The 16,502-nt window shown below is 36.6% G+C and overlaps 3 protein-coding genes across 5 annotated transcripts; 2 read left to right on the top strand and 1 right to left on the bottom strand.

Moving 5' to 3' along the window:
• Window positions 1-1,263: 1,263 nt before the first annotated feature.
• Window positions 1,264-4,414, top strand: RLK902 (receptor-like kinase 902). The gene is made up of 2 exons (XM_068615356.2): window positions 1,264-2,894; window positions 3,466-4,414. The coding sequence occupies exons 1-2, from the start codon at window positions 1,544-1,546 to the stop codon at window positions 4,089-4,091; spliced, it is 1,977 nt and encodes a 658-aa protein (XP_068471457.2). The 5' UTR covers window positions 1,264-1,543; the 3' UTR covers window positions 4,092-4,414.
• Window positions 4,415-6,530: 2,116 nt separating this feature from the next.
• On the top strand, window positions 6,531-10,110 carry TDX (tetraticopeptide domain-containing thioredoxin). Of its 2 annotated transcripts, XM_068615355.2 has the most exons (10): window positions 6,531-6,802; window positions 6,889-6,922; window positions 7,004-7,129; window positions 7,212-7,299; window positions 7,443-7,523; window positions 7,667-7,731; window positions 7,828-7,968; window positions 8,051-8,182; window positions 8,723-8,753; window positions 9,168-10,110. In XM_068615355.2, exons 1-10 carry the CDS (start codon window positions 6,693-6,695, stop codon window positions 9,500-9,502), a joined length of 1,143 nt encoding a protein of 380 aa, XP_068471456.2. In that variant the 5' UTR covers window positions 6,531-6,692; the 3' UTR covers window positions 9,503-10,110. The 2 variants fall into 2 exon arrangements, with proteins under 2 accessions (XP_068471456.2, XP_068471455.2); XM_068615354.2 differs by having other exon boundaries at window positions 6,544-6,802; window positions 6,889-7,129.
• Window positions 10,111-10,156: 46 nt separating this feature from the next.
• LOC137813058 (ABC transporter G family member STR) lies at window positions 10,157-13,379 on the bottom strand. 2 transcript variants are annotated; one of them, XM_068615353.2, is made up of 4 exons: window positions 12,883-13,379; window positions 12,596-12,775; window positions 12,255-12,523; window positions 10,157-11,959 (listed from the first exon to the last, which is right to left on the bottom strand). In XM_068615353.2, the coding sequence occupies exons 1-4, from the start codon at window positions 13,234-13,236 to the stop codon at window positions 10,321-10,323; spliced, it is 2,442 nt and encodes an 813-aa protein (XP_068471454.2). In that variant the 5' UTR covers window positions 13,237-13,379; the 3' UTR covers window positions 10,157-10,320. The 2 variants fall into 2 exon arrangements, with proteins under 2 accessions (XP_068471454.2, XP_090155461.1); XM_090299335.1 differs by having other exon boundaries at window positions 12,255-12,775.
• Window positions 13,380-16,502: the final 3,123 nt, after the last annotated feature.

Genomic DNA, 16,502 nt, shown 5'->3' with positions numbered 1-16,502 from the left:
TTTTATAAATATATATTTGTTCAAAATGATTTAATATACCCATGTATTTCATTTTTAAAATGGCGTGCGAATCTAGTATTCTTTAATAATACGGTATTAGGAAAGTCTCCTTTGATCTGAATTTCCATTAATAAGGTGAAATAAGTAATAAATTGCAATAATTGATAGATATCTAATTTTGAGAGATTGAGACATATGTTGTGACATAAATAAAGAAGCAGTGCACACTGAATTTGGCACTCCTAAAGTGGCATTCCACTTCTGTGGCCTATATATTTGTCACATCAAAAACTCTTTCACAGTTATTAAAATTCCATGGCATGTACTTAGTTGTGTTTTGGTTAAACAAAAAGTAATGTTGTGTGAGTGAATGTGGGAAGATTAGTGTAAAAATTGGGAGAAAAGAAAGCAATATGACAAGGGAAATCCTAATATGCCGAAAAGGAGTGGAATGTAGGACAAGAAGTGAAGAAAACAAAAAAGTGGAATTAAGGATGGTGTTAGCAGAGATAGATAGATGGTGAGTCCTAGAAGACAAAACTGGTGAAAAAACAACAACAAGAACTATTCTTCCATCTCCAACCTATTTCTCCTTCTCTTCTCTGTTCCCCACTTTCCATCCATATACTTTTTTTCTATTTATTCTCATCATCAATTACTTTCTATTTATATTATTAAATCTATAATACACTAATAAACACATTCACAACACAAATTTATATATTATATAATAATAAATTATATAAATTAATAATAAAAATTTGTATATAAAATAAAAATTTGTATATAAAATAAAAATTTGTATATAAAATATGTTTTATTTTTTTAACATAAAGATGTTTATCATAATTGGTTCAGAAGAATTTATTTTTTATTTTTGTAATTATTATAAAATTTTATACACTAAATTTAAGTTTTTAGAAAATTAATATATTTATCTCTTTTAAAATTATATTAGAATCGTGTTAAAATTATTAGAAATCTAACAAATATTTTTGAATTAGACATTTTACTGATACATGTTCTATGAGTGTTGGTGTTTGATGTGTGTCTATCCGGATACAACATTTAAGACGAGTGTCCGAATTTCATATTCATTATATTTTCCATCATTATCAATTTAATTACTGCTAAATTGAAAAAAAAATTATAAATCAATATTTGACCAATTTGGTTGTGATATGAGATGATTCCTTTGAAGAGAACAGGAAGTAAATACGTAGTGAAGTAGCTAGATACGTATACGTAGGTAGATAGATACGTATACGTAGGTAGATAGATACATAGATAGATAGGGTTATGTGTGTTTGGGAGCACACAGGCTGGAGGTGCGTCCAACTCATGGGAGTATTTTATTAATTAGAAGAGTTTAATTAAAAATGAGATATTATTGGAACACTTGCTTTCTTTCTTTCTTTCCCCCAACATCTGCTTCTGCTTCTGTTTGGCTGCTCACTCTCTCAACCATCCCATCCCCTCCTAATTATATCCAAAATCCAAACAGAGCATAGCCTTCTGCGGCTGAGGTTGCCGCCACTCACCAATGCTGCCTCACAAGCACACCCTCGTGGTTGTGGCGGCCACTCTGGCGCTCATGCTCGCCGCAGCATACGCAGATCTGGCCTCCGAGCGAGCCGCATTGCTCGCTCTCCGCTCTGCTGTCGGCGGCAGAACCCTCTTCTGGAACGCCACCAGGGAGAGCCCCTGCACGTGGGCCGGGGTCCAATGCGAGCGCGACCACGTCGTCGAGCTTCACCTCCCCGGTGTCGCTCTCTCCGGCCAAATCCCTCTCGGAATATTCGGCAATCTGACACAGCTGCGCACCCTGAGTCTCCGCTTCAACGCGCTGCGGGGTTCCCTGCCTTCAGATCTGGCGGCGTGCGTTAACCTTCGGAACCTGTACATTCAGCGGAACCTTCTGAGCGGCGCAATCCCTGCGTTCTTGTTCGAGTTACCGGACCTGGTTCGGTTGAACATGGGCTTCAACAACTTCTCAGGCCCGTTTCCGACGGGCTTCAACAGCCTAACCCGGTTGAAGACTTTGTTTGTGGAGAACAACCAGCTCCAGGGCCCAATCCCCGACCTGGGGAAACTGAGCCTGGATCAGTTCAACGTCTCCAACAACCTCCTCAACGGCTCTGTCCCTCTCAAGCTTCAGACATTCCCTCAGGATTCCTTTCTTGGCAACTCCCTCTGTGGCCGCCCACTCTCTCTCTGCCCCGGAGATATAGCCGATCCTATCTCCGTCGACAACAACGCCAAGCCCAACAACAAAACCAAACACAAGCTATCTGCCGGCGCCATTGCGGGGATTGTTGTCGGATCGGTTGTGTTTCTTCTGCTGCTCGTGTTCCTCTTCATTTTCCTGTGCAGGAGCAAGACTGCCAAGAAGACCAGCGCCGTCGACATTGCTACTGTCAAACATCCTGAGGCCGACGCCCAGGTTCTTGCAGAGAAGGGGCTTCCGGATGTCGAGAACGGCGGTCATGCCAACGGCAATTCTGCGGTGGCTGTCGCTGCGGCTGCGGCTGCGGTTTCGGCGGGGAATAAGGCCGAAGGGAACAGTGGTGGGGCGGCGAAGAAGTTGGTGTTTTTCGGTAATGCGGCTAAGGCGTTTGATTTGGAGGATTTGCTCAGAGCTTCGGCGGAGGTTTTGGGGAAAGGGACTTTCGGGACGGCGTATAAGGCGGTGCTGGAGGCAGGGCCCGTGGTGGCGGTGAAGAGGTTGAAGGATGTGACGATTTCTGAGAAGGAGTTTAAGGAGAAGATTGAAGCGGTGGGAGCTATGGATCATGAGAGTTTGGTTCCTCTCAGAGCTTTCTATTTCAGCAGAGATGAGAAGCTCCTTGTCTATGATTACATGCCCATGGGAAGCTTGTCTGCACTTTTACATGGTTAGTCGGCTTTTTTGCCATTCCTTCTCTCTTTTCAGTATTTTCTGTGCTCGCTTTTCACTCAATTTCGCCCTTTTCCAGTTCTTGGACAATCATTACTTACTGTAATCGAGTTTCTTTTTTGGGCAATGCATCATGGCATGGCTATGTTAGTGATTTTCATTTCGCTGCATCTTGGCAGCATGCTTTAGGAATTAGACTCTTAAATACATTTCACATTCCCTCTTTTATGCATATGGTTGGGGTTATTGAAGATGTGATTTCGCACTATGTCTTTAAGGTCCGATTGGATCACATGGGTGGTTGTTTGTCTGAATTGCCTCCCCATCTCCTGCTATTATTAGACTAGGCTTTAAGCAGATACTGGTAGATGGGGTAATTGAGTTCTAAGTACTGTTTTTTTATTTCAAATTGAAAATTTTCACTGTTTATTTCAAGAGTTTCCAAATCCCATAGGCTTCATTGGAACTGTGTGAAATAGGGCCCGAGGCAAAGGCTCATTCATTACTCATTAGTGTACCTACTGTGGTACGGTACCATGGGTGGTGTTCTGATCTTTATTTGATTACAGGAAACAAAGGGGCGGGTAGGACGCCACTGAATTGGGAAGTGAGATCAGGTATTGCACTTGGAGCAGCCCGTGGCATTGAGTACCTGCATTCACGAGGGCCTAATGTTTCTCATGGAAATATAAAGTCATCCAACATCCTCTTAACCAAATCATATGATGCCAGAGTGTCTGACTTTGGCCTTGCACATCTCGTTGGCCCCTCCTCCACCCCCAACAGGGTCGCCGGCTACCGTGCACCTGAGGTGACTGATCCTCGCAGGGTGTCTCAGAAGGCAGACGTGTACAGTTTTGGTGTGCTACTCTTGGAACTTCTGACTGGGAAGGCACCTACCCATGCTCTCCTGAATGAGGAAGGAGTAGACCTTCCCAGATGGGTTCAATCTGTGGTTAGAGAAGAGTGGACTTCTGAGGTCTTTGATCTTGAGCTCCTCAGGTATCAGAATGTGGAAGAGGAGATGGTTCAGTTGTTGCAACTTGCAGTTGATTGTGCAGCACAATACCCTGACAAGCGCCCTTCAATGTCTGAAGTGGTAAGGAGCATAGAAGAGTTGCGAAGGTCTAGCCTTAAAGAGGAGCAGGAGCAGGACCAAATCCAACATGATCCCGTCAATGATATAGAATTGTAGAAGATGTATCTTCTGCCCGAGTTTCTTCCTCTGGACTTTGCTTTGTCATTGTCGGAGCCCATATTTTACCTGCTAAAGCTAAATCCTGTGCGTATGTTGGTTGTATTCTGTAGCTTGGGCCTCAAATTTCTTTGGCACCAAACTTTCCAATTTCTTGGTTTTTTCTCTCTCCTCAAATCTCCATTGTGCCGTCTCCTCCTTTTTTCTTCTCAATTAATACATTGGGGGAGTGGATATCTGTTCCATTAGCTATTGTTGTTGTTGGATTCTGGTTGATTGTAATTATTACTTTTGCTTTAAACATGCCTTTTACTTTTGTTGAATTCTTGTGTCTGTTGAAAACTTGTAATAGAGATGTTATAGTAGCTGTCGTAGGATGGTTGGTTGTGATGTCTCGTCGGTGGCTTTTATTATTGCCAAAAAAGTTGGTTGTGAACGTGATCGCCACCTTGGTATGGTAAGGATGGGCTTTGATTAATTCATCCTTCTTTTTGCCACTTGGTTTAAGATTTATTTATACGCACACACCACAAACAAGGTAATATTGACATTAAAGAATTCAGTGTAGTTAAAAATAAGTATAGTTTTAGTTGAGTGTGAAATTTATCTTTTTTTTGTGTATTCCTTTACATATACTAGGATCTTTCCCTATCTCCTCTGCATTTGGTCTTGTTACTGATTTATTTCAGTAATAAGGACTAATCACTGAGTATCTTTGATTTGTGCTAATATAAGAATTAATGTCTTTCAATATCAGTAACAGGAATTAACACCTTTAAATATCATTATTGAGGACGATTTGCTTATTCACCAAATTGGGTTCAGTCCATGGTGTTACTGTTTTAATCAAAAGTTTAATCTAGTAATAACTTTCTTAATGTAGATTTTTAAATTTAAAGATGAATGAATGGTTGGAAGTTGAAAGAATAGAAAAAAATTGTAGAGGCAGAGTGTAGAAAGAAACATAAGAGTTGTTATGGGTGAGGGCCACATGGTGTTTTTTGTTAATATATGAAGAAAAGGTTAGAAACAAAATAGTGAGACAGTGATGTGATGTCTCTGTCTCTTGTTCTTTGCTCAATGTCTTATTACAGTATACCTTCTGTAAAACCATATTTTCCTAAAATATATTTTTTAAATATATTTCTCAAGACTTCTATTCAATGTTTTTAATTAATTAGAAACGTAATTATTAATTAGTTTCATTCACCAGTCAAAGTAACACTTCATTGACGTGATAGTATATTAAATTAAATAATAATCCATGTCAAAATTCCGTTTATCACGTAACAAACTCATTAACTACGTTTATTAGCGATAATTTATTACATGATTTCATTAAATGTAGGCATGCAATAAATCTATGGAGCGAAAAACAAATCTTTATTATAAATTAATCAAACAAATTTTTGAAAAAAAGAGACTAAATATAAAATGTAAAAATGTATTTGAAACCAGTAAATTTGGTGTGTTATTTACTTGTCAAATGTCAATAAATTTAATGATCAAAACAAAAAAGAAACTTTTTTTTATAAAAAAAAAATGATTTTTTTTTATTCAACTCTATGTCAAAAATTCGCAAATTTACAAGTGATGAACAATTATTTGTTTTTTTAAACATCATAAATATTTTAACATGAAACACAATCTTCTCATTCCAACCTTTTTTTAATATTTTTTTCGCATTATCAAATATATTTCTTCACATTGTTAAATAACCAGTAAAAATAAGTAATTAGTTTTAGGGTTTATGGCCATATGAAAGTGTAAAAAATCAATTACAGTGTAGATGCATGCATTGTTTACTTTATTTCAATTTAAGATTAGGATGTGTTTTATTTATGGACTTGATTGTAAAATAATGACATTTAATTGCTATTTATTTTCTATCATTAATAAACAATACTTTATTTTCTTCTATAATAATAACAATGCCATAGTTTCTTAGTTTAGACTGCTGAAATTTTCTTTTTACAGTACTTATTATTGCAAAGACAATTACAATTTGTTTATTTTCTCAGACAAAATGTCCGAGTAACAATTTTTTAACAGTTTATTTATACTATTATTTTAAAGACTAAAAATGCTTACACTTAAAATTAAATTGAATTTATTAAATATACTTATTTTAAATTATTTTATTTTTTCAAGTGTCTTGTTTAGATAAAATAATTTAAATTTATCATTGTTTCAATTACCAAAAAATATAAAAAAAATTAAATAATTATCAACAACTTAAAAATACCAATATTGATAACATTTTCTAGTTCATCTTGGTTGGTTATTTTTTTTTTCAAAGTTTTCCAAAATTTTTGTTAATCATATTGGTGAAGTTTTTTCTTGATTAAGTCACATGAGATTGTTTTTAAATAGATATTAATTATAATTATTTTAAAAGATTTTTAGGATATTGTTAGTTAAGTTTCTTTTGTGAAGTTTTGGGTAAGAAATTAATGAGAAAAAATAAAATTAATAATGATTTGGATGTATTTAGAAAGAATATTGTAAATGTTAAGGGAAGTGTTAAAGATTTGATAAAAAGAGGAAGGTTGAAGGTGAAGAAGCAGTGTGGGTGGTCGGAAGGAACCCTAGGCGGTGAGAATGGAGGAAGAGAAACTGAGAGAGGTGAAGCTCTTCATTGAGACTTGCAAGTCCAATCCCTCACTTCTCCACAACCCTTCTCTTTCCTTCTTCAAGGCTTATCTTCTCAGGTTTCATCGCTTTTTTTTCTTCCCATTTTCATCCATTTTTTTCATCGCTTTTTTTTCACCGCTTTCTTCTTCCCTCACTCCTGCAGCCTCGGTGCTCGCATCCCTCCCCAACCCAAAACGGTGCGTTTCGTTTCTCCTTTCTTATTAACACCAATTCAATTCTTGAATCTCTGCTTTTTGTTACTCACTCACCTTATGCAGGAACCAGGTGACTTTGATGAGAAGAAGCCGGAACCTGCTTTATCTGCTCAAGATGACCTTGTGGAATCTGATGTAGAGTTGGATAATGCCGATGTTGTTGAACCCGATAATGACCCTCCTCAGAAGGTATGCTATCTTATCTATGCTTTCTGCGTATATATATATATATATACTCACTGCAATGACCTAATTTGTGTTGCTATTGCAGATGGGAGATCCTTCTGTTGAAGTGACGGAAGAACAGATGGATGCTGCTCAACTGGCGAAGTCAAAAGCAGTCGATGCTATCTCGCAAGGCAAGGCAATTCATGATTACTTACACTCTACCCTCTCTCTTTCTCTCTCTTTTAAATCTCAATTTAAGCTTCTGGGACTTTCTTTTAAGCTTCTTGGACTTTCTTTCAGTTTGCGAATTGAGTTTTTTTAATGATTTTTTCAGGTAATTTGGATGAAGCGCTGGACCAACTTACAGAAGCTATTATGTTGAATCCCCAATCAGCTATACTTTATGCTACAAGAGGTGCTCATTCTCTCTGTGTATTCCTCTTCCAGATTCAAGTGCCTTTTGATAAATTTCTTTCAGTATTGCTTTCTTACTACTCTACAGTTTATTGTTCGTTTTGCCTTCTGTATCATTTGGAAATCTTGATTTCTTGTTTTCAGCTAGTGTCTTTGTGAAACTGAAGAAGCCAAATGCTGCTATACGGGATGCTGACACTGCCTTGAAGGTTTATTTTATTGCTTGTCAAACGTAGAAAAAAATGGTATAAAAGAAATATCTGCGCCATAATTTTGTGTACTCAAAGGTGTATTATTTGTTCCAGATTAACCCCGACTCAGCCAAAGGGTACAAAATACGAGGAATGTCGAGGGCTATGTTGGGACTATGGGAAGAAGCGGCGAGTGACCTTCATGTGGCTTCAAAGTTAGATTACGATGAAGAGCTAAGTACGGTACTTAAAAAGGTAATTTGCCTGCTTTCGACGGATGAAATCTGCAGAAGGAATCCTTGTTCTCTTTGTAATTGTATCTTTTTTGGCTGGACAGGTTGAACCTAATGCCCGCAAAATCGAGGAGCATAGGAGAAAGTATGCTCGCTTAAGAAAACAAAAGCAGCAGAAAGGAGATTCTATCAAGACTGAAGCTCCTATCAAGAAGGAGCAAGAAACTGAAGCCCAAGTAAGTATAGATTATAGTTTCAGTGATTGAACAATCTTTTTGGTAGTTAGGTTTGCAGGATGCTATGATGCCTTGATATTCCAAAAATGAAAAAAATAATATCAAGAGCATACATGTATCTGATAGGATGCACATAGGATGTTCCTTGATGCGTGTATATCCAAGGAATACTCCTATTATTTTTTATAGACATGTATTTTAGGGACTTACAAACTTATCTTAGCCCTATGTTTTGCAATCTTATCTTGATTTTGGGTATCTAGATGTAACTTTTTTTTTTTATCGAGTATTGTTTTCAATGGATTTAGTTTCTGTAGGCTACTTTTTGTGATACCATTGTGATGTAACAAATGACTATCTGTCATTTCCTATGAATTCATACTTCTACTATAGTTGTCCTATTACATTCTATTTCCTCCTTGATTTGAGTGCAAGATTTAGTGATATGAAGTTGTTCATTCCCTATATGCACCTTAATAACTATGCTATGGGGTGATCTACTTATAGCTAAGTTTTTTTATGTTGACTTGTTTTTTTCAGGTTCAAGAAGCCTTATCTGCTTTAAAAGATGGTAAGTCTTTGTATTTCTCATCTGGGTGATGGTAATAAAATTCAGAAACCTTTCTTTGTTGACTTCATTATCTTGTAGTTAATGTGAAAAAAAAACAGTACACAATATTTCATTGTCTGATCTGTTCCCGCATCATACTTTTCATGTGGCTGTGGTAAACGCTTTAGTATGCATATTTTCATCATAATTGCTCACCTGCAAAGTAGGCTAACTTCATGGATGTAGGATGTAGAGCGGTAAGAAGCTACATTGCCTAATTAAACTAAAAACTCATGCGCATGTTGTGGCAGTTTGTAGCATATTTAATTGTGATATTTCATTTTTATTCCTAAAAGAATAGTTGTTGCAATTTATCTGACTTTCCTTCGATTTATATTTAATTTAATGATCTATTACATTTGTTGTATTCTAAAGGGCAAGTCATTGGTATTCATTCTACTGGTGAATTGGAAAAGAAGTTAAGTGCTGCATCAAATACATCAAGATTGGCGATCCTGTATTTTACTGCAACGTGGTGTGGCCCTTGTCGCTTCATTTCCCCTATTTATACAAGCTTGGCTGAGAAGTACCCAAAAGTTGTTTTTCTAAAAATTGACATAGATGAGGCCAGAGATGTTGCTGCAAGCTGGAATATTAGCAGTGTTCCCACTTTTTTCTTTGTTAAGAATGGCAAAGAGGTTGACAGTGTAGTGGGGGCAGACAAAAGTACACTTGAAAGAAAAATTGCACAACATGCTAGCTCTCATTAAGTGAATACCTTATAAAAAAGACCCTGATTTCAGTTTACATGTCCATAGTGTAATTCAAAGGCTAAGATTAATTTAGTTCCAATGTATTCTGTCTAGACGTTTCCTCTGTCTGATTGCATGTAGAAAATGTTAGTGTTGATTTGGAACATGTTTCAAATTTTAAGGCTGATTTTAGGTTTGTGATTACTGTAATGGGGAGACGGAAGTACACCATATTTAGTTAATGAGTTTTGGAATCGGAGCCTTTCGTACTGGGTCCATCTGAGGGAAAGTTGTTCTTGTCAAGGAAGGAAGAAGAAAGAAGAAGGATAGAGTTCCTATCCAAATATGCAGAAGGTTACTTTGTGAAGTTTTGGGTGGGTCAGTTTCTCGCTCTCTCTCTCTTTCTCTCTTATCATTCGGAAGTTGGGCCTCCGAAGCATTCTTCTTGTATGTGAGTAGAGGATGCAAACTGTGGTGATTGATAGGAAGGGCTGTATTTTAACATTGATCATGGTATGAACGGAGAACAATGGTGGTCAGGCAAGTATGCCCCTGTCGTCTAGTAACTGGCAAGTGCTGGTGTTGATGTACCCATCTTCCCCGTTATAACACGTTCACTTATGATATTTTTTGTTTCCTCTAAGAGCAATTAATTGTGGTAATTTCATAAACATAAAAATTGCCACACGCAAGCTTCTTTAACAGAATATAACGAGTTCTCATGAATATGATAGCAATGATACAAGAAATAACGTAACTGCTGTGACCTTAAGCTTTTTTAGCAGGCCGGAGCATATATGAACAGGTTATCCGAATAAAAAGGGGTGGCAAATGATTCATTTTCTCTCGTTCTTGGAGTAAAATCTCAAAACCAAATAGAAGAACAACCTGTAAAGAACACCCCAACCTAGCAGGATTAAAATGTCATACCATATGTTTTGCATTTTGATATCCATTGAGGACAAGATATCTACCCCTAATAAGCAGTTAGCTGGCAGGCTGGTGTTATGATGTTTGCTGGGCTTCAAGTCTCCTAATGGTCCGGGGGATAATTCTGCTTTGTTTCCTGTGTAGCAGTCGAGGTTCTTGAATTCATTTGTGAGCAATGCCTCAAATGGATATTTGATTGCAGAAACATAGTGAAGCCACCTCCAATAAATGGGTATCTGACTTTGCTTGAGGAAGAAACCACAGGTCAAAAAGAAGAGTGCTGTTGTGGCTATGACTACTGCATACCCTGTGATGTAACTAGGCACAAGTGCACTGACAAGCATCACATATCCGTTGGTAGTAATAAGGGAGGCATAAAGTGTCAGCCAGAAATACCAGAGATTGCTATTCAAGTGGAGCATTTCTTTGGTTATGGCAGCAAATGTGAGTCCTTGAACAGCGAAAAATGGGAGGTAAACAATGAGGGAAGAAATAACATATGAAGAAGCACGGTAAGCGTTATGGGAAGTCTCCCTGATGAAGATGAACCTCTCCATGATAAAAGATGGGACTGCGTCATTGGAGGAAAAGAAAACAAGGCACACTGCAAATATGTAGAAATTGAGGAGCCTATTGATGTCTTTGAAAGAATGATGACTCAGATTTCCAAAACTGCTGGACAGGATAAGTGCCATTACAGCTAACACAATCTCACGGGAGAGGAAGAGTTCCGGGGTGCGAATTACATTTAGTGCTGTTCGCCACGAGAGCACTGCAACCTCACGCAACCATGGGTTTGCATACTTGGATCCTAAGACTGGCTCATCAAGCACTTCCTCAATCTCAAATCCTTCAACCGAAGGGGCATATGAATTTGCCGAGTAGTCCATAGACTGGTCATCCACTGCAGGAGTTTTTGGGGGGCGATAAGGATACCGATAAGCTGCAGAATATTGGTTGGAAGCTGCACTTCTTGGTCCTGACATGGGTGTTTTCCCGGGCGTCCATCCTGGTGTTCTTGCTGGAGTCCATGATGGTTGGCGCCGCGGCGTTCCTACGACACCATGGTAAAGCCAGATAGAGAAATCTTTGGCTGAGAAATCTTTGTAGAACTGAGAAGCCAAACGTGGGTGAACACCACTGGTCATATTCCTTGGTGTTGGAACAGTATTCCTTTCAAGGGAGTTATCGAAATTCTCATCATCGTCCTCGTCGTCGCGATAACTAAACTGTGCAGAATGAGGTTGTTGTGTTCCAGCAATAAATCCTTGGCTGCGTAGGCTAATCAAGTGTTTAGATGCAGGGGTGTTCCTTCTGAAAAGTGTCCTTGGAGTTTTTGGAACAGGGGTCATGGCTGCTGGGTCAGGTTTGAGGCCATCACGTTGGAATTGGATTAGGGGGTCAAGCCCAACTGTTGATTGATCATATTCACTTATAACATCTAGAAGATACTCAATACTGTTTTCTCCATCAGGTACAGGCCTTCCAAATCTGGACAAATGAGCTTGTAGTGCATCTGGCTTCCCCATGTATATCAATGTTCCCCTACAGCACCATAAAATACAATAGCAAATCTGGTCAGGAATTTCTTTTTTCATGTTATGTTGTGAATATATTGTTCTAGTTCATCCACGAAAGTCCCATAATGGTTTTCCTAAAAGTTTCTCACATAGTTCTAGCTTCTTATCTAATCATAAACTGATGTACTCTATCTTTTTTGGTCTTCCTGTCAGTGCCTATCAGTTTCAGATGGTCTACATAATAAAGCTCTATATGTCTCCTCATTTTAGGCTCCTTGGATAGTAATATAAACACTATATATAGGCTCTGAAATTTTCACCTTGCAAGGACGGTGATCTGATCCAGGAGCGTTTGGATTCTAAATGAAGGCTGGTGTATGGTCATAAGGACAACGCTTCCTCCTCGAGCTATGTCTTTAACCTTTTCTACAACACTGTAAGCACTTGTAGAGTCAAGGCCTGAGGTAGGTTCGTCAAGAAACAGAACTGATGGCTTATGGATGATGTCTATGCCAATAGATACTCTTCGTCGTTCCCCTCCTGACACTCCTCTCCTTCCTTCGTCACCAATATATGTATGTGTAGCACTCTGAACAGAAATTAAGTCATTAACCTGCCTTTTATGTTTAAACGAGTGAGAAAGACAATGGATTATATATACCTGTAAGCCCAGTTGGTCAAGGATTTCATACACCCTCTTCTTCTTTTCAGCCCTGGAAATGGAAGGAGGAAGCCGAACTTCAGCTGCAAACATAAATGTTTCAAAAACTGTCAACATAGGGAAGAGCTGGTCATCCTGCATCACATATGATGACACCATTTTCATGTAGCTTGTAGTAATCTGCACAATAATATAGCATTATTAAGTTAAAGAGAATAGGAAGAGAGAATATTTCCCTTTGGTGATTTGAATCCATAAATAAAGAAACTAGAGGAGCTCATTTTTACTGGTTTTCCATCAATTCTAACTGATCCTTCTAGACTCCCTCGAGCAATTCTCCCTGCCAATGCATCAAGAAAGGTGGATTTTCCAGCACCACTAGGCCCCATGACTGCCATAATTTCACCTTTTTTTGCTTGGCCAGAGATATCATGAAGAAGATATGTTTCTTTCTTGATCCATACTCCATCCTTTTTCTGCTTTTTTATGATGCTATACGAGAGGTTATTGAATTCAAGGCCATTGCCAGGAGTGGACTTCTGGGGTCCCAGTTGGTTCACATTTCTTCCGATTCCTGGTTTGTCCGAGTCCATTAGAGTCTCCAGGCTTTTTTGTCTACGCGTTCTTTCTGGCCTCGCCATTGCAGTGAACTTCAGCAACCACTTCTGGCCTTCTTTGTTGCTGGTATATGGGACCTTAAAGCACTAAAGAGGGTTATAAGGTATGAAATACGGACAAGAGTTGACGGTGAAAATGAAAGCATTTCAATGCCATGGAATGGAAGGTTGTGACTTGAGATAATGGGGAAGACAACTGAAACAAATTAAGCATCAGACGGCAAACTTTGGAAGAAGGGTGCATTCCATTTCTGTTTCTCTTTGGGTTTATCGATAGGTTTTCTTTGGTTGTACCGAATAGAATGATATTTTTGTTTCACTCAGCACTAGAGACGGCTTTAACATCCATTGATATTTGCTTCCCATAAACTAATTGTTTTAACATCTAGAGCTACCATGTTTGTATCCTAGGATTGGAGGTATTTGTGTAACAACATCACAGTACTTTATGCATGTATTTCATCATAATCAACTCAAAACAAAACAAAACAACGCATCAAATTTCAAAGTTACCTCAAAATTTAATTCAGCATTGACATAATACGAAAAGAGTGAGTGTGATCGCTTGTAAGTATATGCACATGTTCCTTAAACGTGTTATAGGTGTCTCTCGCAGACGGAAAGTGCATATTTTAGATTAAAGTTGAAAAGGCTTAAAAGTATATTTATTCTAAAACTAACAAATCATTCTCTCTGTGCATTGAAACACACAATTTTGTGTTGAAATTCATAAAAATGTTTTCGTAAATTTAAACCTTTACACTTGTGTAAATAAGAGTGATGGTTGGAAAACACTAATATAAAAGTCTAACTAAAATGCAGAGAGTAACCAAAGTTCTTCTGAAATATTAAATACTGTCATTATTCAGTGGCTGTTAACCAATAATAGCCAATAATTTTGAAAGATGTAATTACCCAAAGAGAAATATGTGATAAATAAGTCACATTTAAAAATTGACTATAAAAAACATAAGGGTTATGCATAAAAACAAAATTGTTTGCCTGATGATTAATAAAAGTTCATGCATTTAGAAACTAATATTTCACTATTAAGTGAAATAAGGAGTTTCTTTTTCAAAAACGAATCCGAATAGGTGAGAAATGAGTAAAAACAGCAAATGTGTTTTATTTTTGTTTAGAGATGAACATGTAAGAAACAATAAATTTGTGTACTGAAAAGAGAATGATGAGAAGAAAAAAATATATAAAAAGAATATCTTAATTTTCTTCTCTCATACAGTTTATCATTTTTTTATATTTAATTTTATATTCTAATATTTATTAAAATTAAATAGTGTGTGTTATAAAAAAATTAAAAATCTATTTTTTATAAATTTCTATACATACATGCCCAAAACTCTAAAATGTTTGGGTGACACGACATCCTCTCCTATAATCCTCCGCCAGTCAAACACTTTATAAAATCAATCTCACTTTCTATCAATTTTCTTTCCTTTTTTTCTCCTTTAAAATTTTAAAATAGTTGAAAAGGTCAACAAACTAATCACATACTCTGTCCTTAAATGTAAGAAAAAAAAATTATCTTGAATATGGATATAAAACACAATAAATTTCAAGAGTAAATTTCTTTTAATTGAAAATTGCCCTATTGAATTTGAAGAACCAAATGGTCGAAAAGACACACATCCTCTCAACCAAAATCATAAGATAACAACCTCACTAATTAATTATGATAGTCTAGGATTAACAATAACAAAATATCATTAAAGATTTATTGGGTAATGGTTTTCATAATAAAAGGTAATAAAAGGTAAATGTTAGAGAGAAAGAAAGAGTTTGAAGAAGTTAAAATAGAAATGAGATGGAAAGGAAGGGAAATATCGATGATAAAGGTGGAGATATTAAGAGAATTTGAAGGCCGGCAAATGGTGTTAGGTTGAAGGTGGTCGGCAATCTCAGAGAGATCAGTAGATTCACCATTTGTTTGTTTGGAAGATTCTGTTTGTTCTTCTCAAAACAACCAAACAATGAATGAAATATATATATATATATATATATATATATATATATATATATAATAAGAACTCTTGTTCCTCACTTCACTCTCACTCACTCACTGAGGCAAGGCAAGGCAATTCCCGAGGTGTTGGAACGGTTCAAACTGACCATAGCTTCAATCACATTCCCTTCATTCATTCTTGATTCTCTGGTCTGATTGAGCCGCGCCAATATCGCGTGCCTTCTGCCTTTTCTTCTACCTTTTTCTTTCTACCTATTTTCACTATCACTCTTTGCTTTAACTCAAACTTTTTATTTCTCTACTTTGTTTGAATGCTATACAAAGTTAATATTTTTTGCTTACACTCAAGGTTTTCTTTTGTAATTAACTCTAGGGAATAAATCCTAACACCACCATGTTTTGATGAAAGTAGAGGCTTTTGATGTACAGCTTCAATGTTGAAAGATAGGATCATTTTTTATGATTTGGTTGTTAAATAAAGATGGGATCATTTTACATTTAACTTCAGAGTAAGGATTGTTTGTTTTTAAACTAGCACAAAACTTATGTCTTAAGCTTTTGATTATTCAGAATTAAAACATTTTGTTGTCTGATAAAAAATATCTTAATTCAGAATTAACATACTTGTTTTCTGATAAAAAAGAAGAAGCTTATATTAACAGTTCTTAATTCAGAATGTTTAAATTTGAAGGTTAACATTTGATAAAAAAGAAAGGGTCATCAGATCATATAATCTATCAGCGCTTCTACGCACTCGTAGTGTACCCTTATCTCTTTGGCTAAGATAACAAAACTCTCAATCCAAACTCAACATCAAACTCCAACACATCACAAACACATATCTAAAATTTATTCTTGTTCTTTTAGATTTATTCTATATTTCAGAATTTATAAATGCAGATCCCATTCTGTTAATAGTGCAGGTTTCTTTAAGAAAACCTTAATCGCTATAAGCGAAATAGGTAAGCTATTTTAAATGGGGTGTGTTTTAAATTTTTAATAATTTTAACACAATTTTAATAAAAAAAATACATTAATTTTTTAAAAATTTAATAATGAAAAATATTTTTTCTCCTAAAAATTCCGTGGATTGTATTATAGGTAATTCTGTATCCGAATTTTATCATATCAGTGTACATGACTACGGTACATAAGGGAAAAGTTGAAAAAGTTGCGATGAAGTCTTAAAAGAATTGAGAGAAATAAAAAAATAAAAAAATATGAGAGCATCTGAATGCAGGAACCGTATGGAAAAACGGCACACGCAAGCATAAGTACTCCATCATCATTCTGGGCAAAGTGAAGGGCT

The sequence above is a fragment of the Phaseolus vulgaris genome, chromosome 2, assembly GCF_051622355.1.
Source record: "Phaseolus vulgaris cultivar YP4 chromosome 2, ASM5162235v1, whole genome shotgun sequence".
In the NCBI taxonomy this organism is placed as follows: Eukaryota; Viridiplantae; Streptophyta; class Magnoliopsida; order Fabales; family Fabaceae; genus Phaseolus; species Phaseolus vulgaris.
The sequence above is the reverse complement of the archived record's forward strand: the minus strand, read 5'-3'. Positions and strand labels throughout refer to the sequence as shown.